This window comes from Haliaeetus albicilla, chromosome 25 (assembly GCF_947461875.1).
Source record: "Haliaeetus albicilla chromosome 25, bHalAlb1.1, whole genome shotgun sequence".
Lineage (NCBI taxonomy): Eukaryota > Metazoa > Chordata > Aves > Accipitriformes > Accipitridae > Haliaeetus > Haliaeetus albicilla.
In genome coordinates, this window is record NC_091507.1 from 3,115,140 (window position 1) to 3,129,814 (window position 14,675).

At 45.1% G+C, this 14,675-nt stretch overlaps 1 protein-coding gene across 2 annotated transcripts in view; it reads right to left on the reverse strand.

Moving 5' to 3' along the window:
- The window catches only part of FRMPD4 (FERM and PDZ domain containing 4), a 410,939-nt gene extending 396,787 nt beyond the window's left edge, over nucleotides 1-14,152 (reverse strand). The window contains exon 1 of one of the 2 annotated variants that reach the window (XM_069770396.1): nucleotides 13,908-14,150. In XM_069770396.1, coding sequence (XP_069626497.1) covers nucleotides 13,908-14,005 — 98 coding nt within the window. In that variant the 5' untranslated portion in view covers nucleotides 14,006-14,150. Of the gene's footprint in view, nucleotides 1-13,907 lie in introns of both variants that reach the window. The other variant, XM_069770399.1, reaches the window with a different exon arrangement.
- Between the last annotated feature and the right edge of the window lie 523 nt (nucleotides 14,153-14,675).

Sequence of the window (14,675 nt, forward strand, 5' to 3'; positions counted from 1 at the left end):
GTAGAAGGACTATAAAATCTATTTCTGCTTATGGCACTTCTGCTTTTTAACTCTTTCCTCTGACTTTCTTACCTTGAAGAACACAAAAAATTCCTGAGAGGCACTTACTTAAGTATTTTTTTGTATCCATAGCAGCCAAAGGAAACCCATTTTTTCCAAAACACTTTCTGGGAAACGAAATTTTCAAGCTGTAGGGGGGAAAAACCACTTCAAATACCCTAAAAAAAAGCCAGTTTATCTATGAAAACAACAGAGCATCAAACAAACATTTCTGCTAAATTCATGTAATAAACACCCATAAATCTTAAGCTAGTTGTTTGCAGGTGCACATGGGTATGATAATATTAAACTGATCACCACATATGTTTACACATTCAGCATTACTGTACAAGACTCACTGACGTTACCTACTACTTACACAGCAATAGTTACTTTAACCTGTTCTTTTTTAAGTGATGTTACTTATTGCTAGATATATACTAGTTAAATAAAAATATGTCAAAAGCTATCCATGGTAACTGTTGGTAACTATTAACTCTGTTATCTATATTTGATTCAGCATCCTGGTACTTCTACTTAGATGGTTTCATAAACGCTAACTTGTATTTTCAATGGTTCAAGCATTTTCTTAGTTACTTTAGCTATGTACTTACACAAATAATGGTTGCTTCAAAAAAAGGAGACAAAAAAGGAAGAAAAGAATAAGGCAAATATTTCTTGTTCAGCTTAATTGTTTTCATTTCAGCATGTATTCAGTCATTATTTAGTATGTATTTAGTCGTGCAGCAAATCTGGCTTCACCTCTCAGACTTCTTCCATTACTGTTTCTGTGCCACGGTTCTTGGTCCTGGTCTCGAGTATGTAAACGGTAAGTGCTTCAGGGAGGGAAGTTTTTTATGACTAACAAAGTGATTGCTGGTGTTTTGACGACCTGTAAGGTATAAGGGCTCATTTGGTAAAGAAACTGAGAATCTGGCATAACGCTTTCATAAGTTTGCCAATCCCTGCACTGAAGGAGGTTGGTCACTCCCAGCAACTTTGATATTAAAAGGACTATTTAAACTTGCCCATGTACATATTTCAGTGCTAAAACTTATGCATGTATTTCCAGTTATTCTCCATGTGACAGGAATAAAGGAAATTCCAACTCATTCTTAGGTGAGGAGGAACAATGCATTATCTGGAAAAAGGTTTTTATTGATGAAATAATTGCATAGGTGGCTATGTGCACAGAAGACTAAGAAAAGAGGCAGAGAAGATGATTCTGTTATTTCAATTTTTGGCATTGGAAGAAAAGTACTGTATTTGAAAGAATGGGTGAACGGATTGCTCACAAATTGGGACCATGCTTCCGGGGACTGGGTTCCCACATGTGATCAAAACAACAGGGAATAAAGCCATTATCTCTACATATAGCCATTTGTCCTGTGTGTAGGGCAGAGCAATGAAGAGTCAGGCCAAGTGCATGTAACCTGCTACTAATTCCCAAGGAAAAAAGTCTGATATTCAAGCAATCACAATCAGAGGGAATAGCTTGAGCTACTTAATAACAGTGGTTGTAGAATACATGTATTTTTTCTACATTTAGCAAGGGGAGGAATAAATTAAATCAATTCAAGAAGGAATTAGACAGTATTTTGTATGAATAATTTAAGCAAACTCTGCCTAAGCCTTGTTAGGTGTTAATGTAGCTTTAAGTTTCTGGACATCAAAAACTAGGCAGGCAAAGCAGAAAAGCCAGCCAGAGAGATGAAACCTTGCTTGAGCTATATACTTCTACAGGTGACACATAACGCTTCTGGAAACAAGGGAGGAAGATGAAGTATGAGGGTGCTGGCGCAGGTGGAAATCGAATAATAAACGTGCCTATTCCCCTAGAGAGAGGTGACGGGAGAATGGGATATTGTTACCGACTGTGTGTCCTCGATGCTGCTGTCATACCTTCTAAAGCAAGGGGAAATCTTTGAAACAATCTATGTTCATTTCACTGAAAGGATATGTCTAACTCTGGACCTCTGACAGCTGTCTCAGAAGGCCCTTTGATTTATTCGGGGACAAACTAAGGAACTTCACTTGGCTAATACTTCTGGTTTCTATCCAGCTTAGCTTCTGCTTATACTTCAGTATTTATTACTAGTAAGCAGATCAAGCTCCAGCTGTGTCAAATATGAAACTTCATCTACCCGCTACCACAACAGCTACATTTACCTTGTACAGTGGTACAGACAAGCGTGGGGACAGAGCAATTTCAGCTGAAGGATTTGGTTATTTACCAACCTCACGGAACAGGCAAATTACTGAAATGCTGTTACAGCTTGCACTTTCAGGAAGCCTTTTTGTCACAGGCAACCCTCACAACTGCACATTTCTTTGATTTCCAAATGATCTTACTAACATTTGGTTCCTTTCCTTCTCTCCGCTCTCTCCAAAACCAAAGCAAAAAAAAACAAACTAGGAAAAAACCTTTAAGCCTTGAAAATCGTGCAAAACTAAGGTTGCTTGAAGGTTGCTGTGTATATTGCTACTAATGGCATGTGGAAGGTTCAAAGATACTACAGAGAGCACTGCTGGCCCTAAAATTAACTACTTTAAAATATATCCTACCTTAATTGTTACCTGTGGTGCAGCAAAAAGCTGCAATCTGTCTAATTCAGGTAGGTCTCTTCATTTTCCTGTATATCAGTCAGGCAAATTAAGCATCTACTCTCTCACTTCCTAGTCCAGGAGCCTAAATTCAATACTCTAAGCTGGCAGTCTGGTGGTACCCAAAGTCACTCATTGCTTTGACCTGTAGTGAGGTGTTTATGTTGAATAATATGGACTGATCCACTAGGGATTCAAACGCTCCCCCTGGGGCTTCTCTCCTACCATGGCTGTCTGCACACTCTCACGATAGCTAGCCAATATTTATTTTTTCTTAAAAAAAAAAAAAAAAAAAATCAAAGTCCAGTTGGCCATGGTTTCCCTGCCAGCCCCTCTCCTTCCCCTACACCATGCCAGGTGTCCCTCACGTGGTAAAATTGGGAAGGTGAAGGAGTGAGTGGTGCTTGTGTGAAGACACGCAGTTTGCCACTAGTCAGAGACAACTGAATAAGCTAGAGCGAGGAAGGGGAAGGCTGTGCTAGGGTGATTTAGTGGGAAAAAAACCAAGTGACCTATGCATCCCCCTGCAAGCTCCCAGCTGCCCTCCCCCAGCTCTGGCCAGTGATCCCTCCTGCAGAGCCCCCTCCTCATGTTCCTCCACTCTCCCCTTCCTCTCCCAACGCGAATGGCTTTGCCACTGTGCAAAACTGCCTCCCCACACCATGGACGAGGACAGGGAAGGGATTTTGCTTCTGTTCTTGGTCATCGAAATTCATTTTGGCTCTGCTGTGGCTGTGCTTTGAGCTGGCTCAGAGTTAAGTCATGGCTTGATAGCATGGACTGCATTAATGTCCGGGGTGGAGCAGTGATCAGCAAAGGGAGAAAAGGCTCACCACTCATTCTTAATGTCATTTTACACAATCAAGCAAGATTATGTCAGCCTAGTGATCAGAGCAAGGAAAATTAGAGCTGGGGCTCCGTAGATCTGTGCCTTGCTTTTTCGCTAGTTTGTTGCTTGGGCTTCCTTGTTACAGGCAAGTTAATACTAATCCTCCAAATAAGCAGCCTCATATCATCCTTTACAAGAATGTGCTTTCTCTTGTTAGAGCCTACATTCCATTTGCACTGGCTCACTGCTAAAACCCAGCATATGTGTGAAGGACACCATCAAGGGGCTTCATGGCACAGTGTTGCCCTGTGCCATGGATACAGGCACTGGGATGGGAAGCAGGGAGCTTTGCCTCTATTTGCCATATTTTGGCAACTACCAGCTTGTCTCAGGGCAACATGTGCAAAGAAAGCAAGACACATTTGAGCCTGGAGGCCAGGGACAGTTGCAGATATAATTAATAGTGAAGTGTGTGAGAGCGTGGGAGAAAGAGGGGTGGAGGTACCAAGATGAGAGGAGGAGAGGTTGGTACGAGGTCAGGAGCTGGGACAGCAGAAAGAGAGAAGGCAAGGGACAAGGATGGCACCACAGTGGTGAGGGGGACAACAGTGTGACAGCCAACTGGGAGCAAAGGTGTGAGTGCACTGGGACCAGGGCGCTGGGGATGGGGTGGGATGCATCCTAGCTGGGTGAGGAGACTGGGGCCAGACCAAAGAGCCAGGAGCTAGTGGTGGTGGTTGGGATGAGGAAAAAGAAACAGGAGTGACACAAAGGCAGGAGGGGCATTTTCGTCCACACTGAAAACATTTCCAAAATACATATACATAATTTCTCACAAAAAAACCTCGGTGGCCCATGAAGTTTCCTGGTTTTACCAGATTCCCAGACCCTACTCAGCTGGAGTCCAAGGCCTGAGCATACAATTTTGATTGCCTGTTGCTGTTTTCCATCACTCAGACCTAGCAAGGAGGCAACACCTCTTCTGTCTGCAGGGTAGGGCAAGGGCTCAAAAAATCCCACCTCCCACTGCCTGCCTGCCACACCTCTGTCCTGGAAGAAGCAGGTATCTCCTTTGCTTCATCCTCAGACTGCCTGTGTGCTTATCCTGGGTTGTATGAAGGAGATGTCATGACAGTTAACAGACACAGGTCTTTGAGATTCATGGGTAGACAGTACAGTTTTCTTCAGGGAAAGAGTGCCTTCTGAATATAGGATAAATACCAGGGTGGGAAAAAGAAATATCAAATAAAATAGAGGATGCTTAAAAGACTGTAATAGGCAGGAGATGGAACAGTAGAAGAACATGGGGGGGGGGGTTGACCAGTGCTCTTTTTAGTGATAGGGATCCAAGCCAGACTCCCTTTCAATGCCAAATACATCTATTGAAGTCCGAGCAACAGACTTAATTGCAGCAGGAAATTGCTGTTTTAAAAAGCGTATCTGAAAAGAATGGGAGAATGCATATGGCACATATGTGCCTCGACAGTTTTGCTAAATAAACCATGAATTTTGACAAGTGTGTATCTGTAAGTTTGCCATGGAAATAGGATTGTATAACATCACAGCTGAAACAAAAGTTCAGCCTCTGAAAACTGTGGGGGCGTGCTGCTAAAATGTTTGCTTCGAATGTTAGCTGACTAGTTTCATAACTCCCATGCATCTAGTTAATGCTCTTTTAGACAATACATGGAAAGGGTGGATGCCAGGACTGTACAATAAAAGCATTAAAATGGTTATATCTAATGGTCAGAGCCCAATTTCAGTGTTTCAGAAAATGACAGAAGTTTCTTGCATTAGAAAATTTAAGAGATGAGACTTCCCAGCTTGTTTATACAGGATTCTATCAAGCAGACGTGTGGAACAATATTTGGTTCTCTGTTTAATGAGGAAATTACACTGTAGGGGTATTAATATCATTTGGGGAAATTGGTTAGTTCGGCAAACCAATGAGGAATGGGCCGTAAAGGCTTTCTCTTTCAGGTTGTTAATACAGAGCCATTCCCATGATGCTGAGAGCAGGAATTCCAGTAAAGAGGAGCTGTTACTACTAGTGACCCCATCTCATCCAGAACCCAGCAAACACGTTCTCACTCCGTAAACCACTGGCATGTTTGGCAAAGTGTCAGCTGTCCCATCGACCAAGATCAAGAACTAAGCAGGTGAAAAAGAACTTCCCCACAAGACTCCTAGAAGTGGTAATTCTGGCACAGGTTTGGTATGCTAATTGCTTCATGGGGGAAACAAACTGCCATCAACCATAAACTAAGCATGGGTATCTTTACCCAAAAGGTAAACAGCAGGACGAGGGTTCAGAGCAGCTTCTGTTGCACTGAGCACTCGAAGTCACCCTGCACTGGCTTTGCAGATCAGTCATTCCCAGTCAGCCCATCTCGGCCTGCGTTCAGGGGATGCAAAACCTAAAGTAACAAACCCAAGTTTTCCAAATTTGACCTGAATTTCAAAATCATTGGGATCATTCTTAGCCTTCACTGAAGGTCTGTTTTGTAATTCACACAAACTCATCCTGGTTCCTCAAGGTATTAGCATGACCACAGGATCTTTTCCAGGTGGTTTTGGCTGCCCCTTGCTGTAGAGGGCTTTCTTACCCTGTTCTGGGTCAGTGCATGGCAAAAGCAAAGGCATCCTGCCCCTGGCATATGCAGCAGGAATGACCACTCCACCATACCCCAGTTTTGCTCCATCCCAAAAGCAGAGCTGGCTGGCGTAGGGGGAAGGGTGATGGGGTACATGTGCACACACGTGCAATTGTAGTGGCACCTTTCATTGTTTATAAGCAAATTGTTTATTAGGACTGTATTAATGCTGGTGTCCCCTACAATAAAAAGCAGGAAACATGTAAGACACAGGTCTACATCTCCATTCAGTCTCTCCAGACAGTGCTCCTTCCAAATGGTATGCTGGAATTGCTTGGTGTATACAGAGCTGATGATCTGATTCTGCTTTTCTTTTGTGCTTAACAGATTATGTCTGGCGTACGCATGTGTCACAAGGCCAAACTAACACACTACACACGACTGAAATCAGGCACATGAATGGTCAAGGTATGCACAAAAGCATTTTGCACAGAGACAGAGATCACTGTGTCATGGCTTTTACAGGTGTCCTCTCGCTCCATCACATGAAACGTCTGTTATGCCACGTGCAGTGTACAGCTGCCAGGGAAGGGCATGCCATGGAGGGCTGAAACATGGGATTAACATACCTCCTTTTGCTCTCTGCTCTCATGGACAAAACTAAATTGGAGTCTCATTAGCACAAAGCTTTGAAAAACCCTTGAAGTTTGGCTCTGACTACACCCCTTACCTGGCTATACTCTACAGCAGGGTATGTCATTTGCAAGACCGGGCAGCAGAGGCATACAGCAAATAAGAAGCGTCTTGGTAGGAAACGTGAAATTCACCAAATGGCAAAGATCCTGTTACGATAGTTTGTCTCCCCCATGGCCAAGACACTTGATCTATTAAATCATGGAAATCACAAGCCCTGCAGTTCCAGTGCACTGGGAGTATTGTATTAAACTCAGTCAGCAATTACCGGTAATATGGGATAAAAATCTTTACTCTGAAAGTAAGCTTTAAAAGGTCATAATGTAATCGCTGTCACTGATGGTCTCTGCAGTGGCTGTTAGTCTGATTGCAAAGCAACAGAGAAGAAATGCAGATGCGTAAGTTGAACGCAAACCCTAAACTGCTATTTCTGTCGCAGTGTTATTGGCAAAATTACAGACACAGTACACATCAGCTTTCTCCACGCTTGCTAGCCTTAATAAATTTACCTTTATTCTTTACCAAATTTCCTCTTTATTGTTGTTCTGTGAATGCTCATTATGAGCAAGCACAGAAATGCCAAATGAGACAGGGAAAGTGGGAAGCGAGCCAAGGAGTCAGTGGGAGATTCAGACAAGTTTTCCAGGCCCTTTGCATTGCTCACAGAAAATGTAATACACGAGTTAAAGCTGCACTGCCAGATTAGATCTGGAGCTGGACATGGTGGCACCTTCCACCGCAATGAAATGTGCAACGGAGACATTTGGAGCCTGATTTAGATGTTGGGGACTTGCACCCTGATGGGTGTTATGAGCTGCCAGCTTGCACCAGTGCTGGCAGTCCCCAGCTCCCTCACACTCACAAGTTCAACAGCGGAGGCATTTCTTGGTGCCATTTCTTCATCCGGAGGGCACTCCCCGCTCAGTCACATCTGCAATTCCCTTCCTGAGGGGCTCCCAAATCCCCTGCGCTGCAGCACGTCCCTAAGGCAACTGGCTGAACAGATTTCAGTTGTCCCTTGGCTGCTTCGAGAATCCTGCTCACATACCACAGCCCGGTTACGCACAGCAGTCAGCAAAGTTAATCCCAATCAGTGTTTAAGGTAGTGCAGGTAAACTTCATTAAATTATCTTGCAGATGCTCTCATACAGAATTAAAAAGGTCTTAGAGTGATTTAGTGCTTGGACTACAAGTTTTGAGGTAATGTGTTACTGCATGCCAGCTCCTACATAAGCATTGGTGTGTGCTCTCTGCCCTAGCACCACTCTAGCTTGAATGACTTCATGTTTGCTACATATTAAGAATCATTGACAATTACTGAAGATCCCTCATACATAATAATTTGCAATCTAATAGCTTCTTGCCTCTACTACACCACTTAGTTTATATCACTTTGAAAATAATTTCTGCTTAATTGAGTTAAGGTCAACTCTTATTGAGAGTGCTGGCACAGTGACTAAATGCAGTTCGGCTTATTTACTCTTAACTCATATTTTAACATTCCTGAGTGTTAATGTACAAGAAGCAGATTTTTCATACAGGAAACAAATAATTAGGAACATCCTGAGCAGTACAGCTGTTTAGCTTCACTGTACATTGTGATGCTACATCTCTGCCTATGCCCAATCCTACTGAAACTAAAATGGTCTCCTCTTCCTGGCAAACTGACTTCTTATTGTAAAATCATTCAGTAAGTTACTTCTAATAGCGGCTTTACAAATGTCTCGTGCTGCTCGAATGGCTCTAATTTGCTTAATAAAAGGACAATTTTTAGTTAATCAGAAGCTTCTCAGTGGATTCTGAATTAACAGTTAGCTTGCTGACAGGTAAAATTAATTAGAATTTTTTTTCTTCTGCTAAAACAGTAAAATAATCTCTTGCTCAAACATATATGTGATAGAAGCTACCAGGAGGCATCTCAGACATTTAGTTTCTGAAAAGCTAATAACATCAAACTTAGTGAAAAATAGTAAGTCATTAGTACCAGGATTTGTGTACAGCTATCTTTGCTATTAAACCGATTTTAAACAATAAAAGTTTGCAGCCTTAAAGCTGCTCGTCCTCCCACAGCACCCTGCCTGCCTCACACAAGCTCACAAGCACTCTATTATTCGTTAAAAAAGAAGATATTACTGCATGGGACCGAAGCGGGCATCAGCGCACTAACTGTGGTGTCAGACCCAAACGCCGCGAGTTTCTGAGTAACTGCCATTCCCGCAGCTTCCAAACCAGGCTCAATATCTCTGCGGCACAAGCTGGGGCTTGTGGCGAAATGCAGCCTCTCAGACAAAACCCCAGCTGGTTAATGTAACCACCAACGCTCTGAGGAAAGATGAGACAATTCCTGTATTGACCCAAATCTAAAGCAAGCCTGAATCTAAGGTGACCTTCAGCTTTAGAAGAGCAGAAGTTGTAGAGCGACACTGCACATCGACACGTCAAACACTCCATGCTGCCCCTCAGCCTTCTTCCCTCAAGTCTCAGGCGCAGCTGAGGCAAAATTTCTCTCTTTCCCTCCGCGAGCCCTTGCCTGAGTCCCAGACACCCGTCCTGCCGCTGCAGAACCAGCCCCTCAGGCCCCTGGGGGGGCACAAGCCACCTCACCACAAGCCCCCCTCTCTCCCGGCCATCAGCCCTGGGCACCGGCCCCAGACTCGCGGGCCTTACACAAACAAGATGTCTTCAGGCCGGCTGTGACGTAGGTCGTTACTGCTGACGGGGGGAACACCATCGCTGAAGGGGTTCAGGAATGCACGTTCACAAGTCCTGTCGTATTATGGCAGAACATCCCAAGGTGAAGCCCTTTTTGCTCTAGGCATTTGTTTTGGGTTTGTGTGGTGGGGGGGGTTTTGGCAGCAGGGGAGGGTCCACAGGGCCGGCTCCTGAGAGAAGCTGCTGGAAGCTCCCCCGGCTCCAAGCCGGACCCGCCTCTGGCCCAGGCCGAGCCCCTCAGGGACAGTGGAAACACGGGTGGGAGAGCAGATTTAAGAGGGGAAACCTGCAGGGAGTGGGGGATTGGAACAGGAGAGGAACCCCTGTGCTGTCCCCTGTCCGTCCGCCCCCCCCCGTGGAGGGGAGCGGGGAGCAGATGCCCACCTGCAGCCCAGGGAGAGAGGAGCCCACGCCAGAGCAGGGGGATGGATGCCCCCCAAGATGGCCGGGGCTCCGTGGGGAAGCCTGTGCTAGAGCAGTCTGTGCCTGAAGGACTGCAGCCCGGGGAAAGGACCCACCTTGGAGAAGTTGGTGGAGGACTGTCTCCCGCGGGAGATACCCCATGGCGGAGCAGGGACCGAGTGCGGAGTCCTCCTCCCCTGAGGAGGAAGGAGCGGCAGAGACCAGGGGTGAGGAACTGACCATAACCTCCATTCCCTGTCCCTCTGTGCCACTAAGGGGGAGGAGGTGGAGAAAACCAGGAGCGGGGCTGAGGTGGGAAGGAGGGAGGGATGGGGGAAGGTGTTCTAAGGTTGGGTTTTACTTCTCAGTATCCTTGTTTTGATTTGATTGGTAGTAAATTAAATGGATTTCGTTTCTTCCCCAAGTTGAGCCTGTCTTTTGCCCGTGCCCATAAGTGGGGAGTGATCTCTCCCTGTCCTTGTCTCGACCCATGAGCCTGCCTTCATATTTTCTCCTCACCCCACCGTGGCCGTGGAGGAGGAGTGAGCAAGTGGCTTTGTGGTGCTTTGTTACCAGCTGGGCTTAAACCACGACAGCATTTCAGAGCATCTGCCCAAAGTGAAATAGGCAATGGTCAGATGAACTCTAGAAGGTTGTTACTGCCACGTGCAAGTCTGCATATTGTTCAAAATACAGCTGGGGTCACTACAGCTTGGAGGTATTTAATCAAGGAGGGGTTTGTTGTTGTTTTTTCTCCCCAAAATTAATTTATAATAGTTATTAGAGCACCTGCCTCAACTCTGGAGAAGGTCATAGCCAGATCCAAACCCCTGGCCAAAGCCCAAAAGCTGCAGAGTAACACTGAGTTTATGTGAAATTTAATAGGAACTGAAGGTACGTAGCACTTCTTAGGGCTTGGCCTGGACACATCATACTCCTCCCCTCCAAAGACCAAGTACCAATGTAAAATGCTGAAAGTAATCTCATTTAGAGATATCTGTAGCATCGCTACCTATATGTCTACCTGTCATTCCTAATAGCTTGTGAAGCTGCTAGCCAATTTTGAGGAGATTTGACAAGAGTAGCAGGAGAATCAAGGGTGTTTGGTTTGAACATGATTCACTGAAAGAGGAAGCGAGGTGAAGAAATGAGAGCCACCCAAGCTGAACCAGTGTCCGCATGGTGGCTCAACCTCAAGGCACAAATCTTCAGGGGATCAGAGCATATGACCGGCTCCACTGCTCACTGAACCGCTTCTCTGCCACCCTGAAATCCATCAAAAACATCTGCTAGAAGCTTCACTGCAACTGGAGCAGGAGTCTCAATGAGCCAAAGGTTTCATGGGCAGCTAACAAATCACATATACCTCCTACTGTGAAGGTCAATCAGCTCCTGTGTTTCTATTCACGTATGAAATGAATAATACTTACCCTAGAACTGAAAGAGGAAAAAACAAGGCATGTCACTGCCAGATTTCATCCTAACTGCAGTAACCTCAATGAATGTTACATCAATTCATTTAAAAATACTAATTTTCAGCTTAAAAACAAACAAAAAAACCAAACTGAATGAAGTGGAACATTACAGTCACTTCAGCATCTTAAGATGCTTTATCCTGAAAGGTGCAGGCCCTGCAGAACAGGGGTCAAAAGCAACTTTATTCGATGGCATTTCAGTGTGTGCTGTAAACGTTCATGAAGAGAGTTATGAAAAGAGTTGGTAAAGCCTATTGAATCCTCTCTACCTTCACCCTCCATGCCTGTTCTTCACTGGACTTCAAAACACAGTAGAGTTGCCCTCCTCTGGTAGGATATCAGTATGATTGCAAAAGAAAATTGCATTTTTACCAATAGCTTATTATGTATCTCATTAAGGCTTACTGTTTTCAACCATTAGCAGCCATTTGAATGGACCTTGTTTGTTGTGTTATGGAGGGAGGGTGGAAGCACGCCACATGCGCAAGTATAAATGCGTACTTCGAGATTTATTTTGGTTGAGACTAAACTGATAATAAAGACAGACTTCTGTGATAAGAAATGGACACTGTTCACTGTTATAAAGATTGGTATCCACACTTCCCTTATTTGTTGTCTGTCTTTATTATGATGCCCTTTACAGGTTGTTATTTTGCTATTTATAATCATAGAATGGTTTGGGTTGGAAGGGACCTTAAAGATCATCTAGTTCCAACTCCTCTGCCATGGGCAGGGACACATAATGGCAGGAGAAGTGTAATTATTCTTGTGAGAAGCTGATGTTGTTTGTGCTATCTTGTTCCTTTTCCCATTGCTTCCTAAGGTAAATGAAGGAACAGTCTGTACGGTAGCAAAATTAATTCTTTTTTCTCAAATACAGCTGCTGCTTTGTGTGAAACAGCCACCAGCAAAGCGTTACCCTCAGTCTAGTGGAACGGTGGCTGCCATGGCAGCTTTTCCACATGCCCATGGGGAAGCCTGGGTGCTGTGGAGCACCTCTCAAGCATCCTGTTGCCACAAGCCTCACCAGAGGGGCTGATCAATGGGGTAATTTATCGTGGATCTAAGCTGGGATGTATCCTGATATATCTCTCTGCCCTGCAGGGCTGCGTGATAGGAAGGGAGGTTGTGACTGGTGCCTTTGCAACATCTGGGCTACCTGCTTATAGTAAGCCCTTAACAAACGGCTGGTGTAGTTTACAACTCTTGGTCTCTGTTACTCCTGGGGGACAAAGATACACTCCGAGTCCCCCAAACCAGAAAAGCATAGGATGCCTTACAAGCCAATAGTCAGGGGCACACGTCCAAGCGCATCTGCTGAGCCCGAGTACGTGATCTTCACTCAGAGGAATGCTTTGGGTGAGAGAAAAGGATTTAATTCTCCCCATTCCCTTGATTCCCAGTGAAAAAAAGAAACAGTAATGTTGTGCAGTTAATAGTCACAGCTGAAAGACCAAGACTATGGCTGACAACTGTACAGCGGCACATCAACCAATACACGGCCCTCCAAAAGCATGCAGAGAAGTCCTCCCCCCTTCCTCTTCCCTTCCCAGACCCAGACCTTCCTCCCCATAAAATCCTTTTTAATCTGCAAAGATCAACGGAATAAAGAGCAGGTGAGGCCACCCCAGCTTTGTCTTGTACCCCGGCTCCCACCAGGGATGAGGGAAGCCTGGTCAGGCAGAAGGAAATTAGAGGTCAGTAAGCATTGAGAGATAACAAGTTTTCACCTGACAGTTGCTGTATCAGAAAAACATGCTTTCCACTTAAAAAATCTGGCTGTTTATATACCCAGATTATTGATTGCAAAGAACATCTGAGTATCTTTCTGTATTGTTAAGCAATTCTAAAGATTTTGCTGGAGTCTGCTGTGTGTATGATGATCAAAAGAGACACCCCCAATTAGTATTGAAATTCAGCCAGGACTGCTCATCTTATCAAAGATTAAAACTGAAGCAAAATTTGACTTTGTCACTACGTTAGCCTAGAACGTTGTCAACATCTTTTTCTTCATGCCAACCCTTCTCTCACCCTTCCAAACCCATTCTTCTTGCTGCAGTTTTTGCAGCTGCATATTCTGGTCTTCAATATCAAAAAGCACAGTATCTAGGTAGAAACAAGTCCTCTCTACTCTTTTATACTGGAGGGGTCTTTTGACCTTTTAAGAGAAGAAACAAACAGACTTTCTTACAGCTGCTTAAAAAACTAAATATGCACTAGCATATGAGTTAGCCTGCTGTTGCCTTCTCTATCTGCTCTTTCAGGACTGCATCTGGCTTGATTTTTCTTCTTCCAATTGCTCCCCAAAAACTTCACAGCCCCCTGCAACATTGCACACGCACCAGGCGTGCCCGCACTGTGGCTGTCCTCTGCCGAGGTCAGCCTCTGACGGGGCTGGAGGCCGGCTGCTGCATGTACACCCCAGCACGCTGAGGGACACACAGACCCCAGTCTGTCCCCATGTAAAGCGGGGGCAGTTCTCTAACGCCGCAGCTCGCCTGCGCTCCGAATCCACTGCCAACATGACAAGCAGCTACCGAATTAAGCGTTACTACTCACAAGCAAAACTGCTCCTCTTCCCCTTCGTCCATGACTCCGCTGATGTCCCAGGGAATGCCAAGGGGTTGCTTTTTCCCGCCGCCAAAGTCCCTCTCCATGATGGAGACGGGAATAAATCACCGACCCTGCCCTTCGCAGGAGCAAGGAGTGCATGAAGCTGCTCGGCGCCTGCTGCCCCTCGGCTGGAAAAGGCTGGTGCAAACTGGGCTTACTCTGTCAGAGCAACTCGGGGGAAGGAAAATCGCACAGAGGAGAGAAGGGGGGAGAGTGGCGGTGAGTGCATGGAGCCCAATCACCTTCCATCATTTTGTGAGTTGGAAACAAGATACGGTTAAGAGGTCATGTGCCCCGAGTGATTTACAAACGCAACGGCTGCGCAGGAAGCCGTATGAGGTTTTGTTTTCAACAGAAGCAGCGGGTTTTATTGATATTTTGTCCAACATCCAGGCTTAGAGATTGCCCATCACATACAAGGGAGAGTGTTAAAGCACTTAAAAATATATTAAAACAGTTTTAAAACCCACACGGTTGGGGGATGGTGTTTCCTCCAACCAGTTAGCAGAAGTGTAGGATTTAGCACTTTCAGTAGCAGACTGAAAACCTCTCCAAGGCAGTAAGTGGAGCCTTGGATCCCGAGACTAACACTCATAGTCGATAAGGAAAAATAGCCTCTTTTTCTGAACCAGGCCAATTTACTACAGGGCTAAGGAAAATGACACCATGAGCGTGGCTGTGTGTATCCACATTCCCCTCTCAAGTGAAAAATGA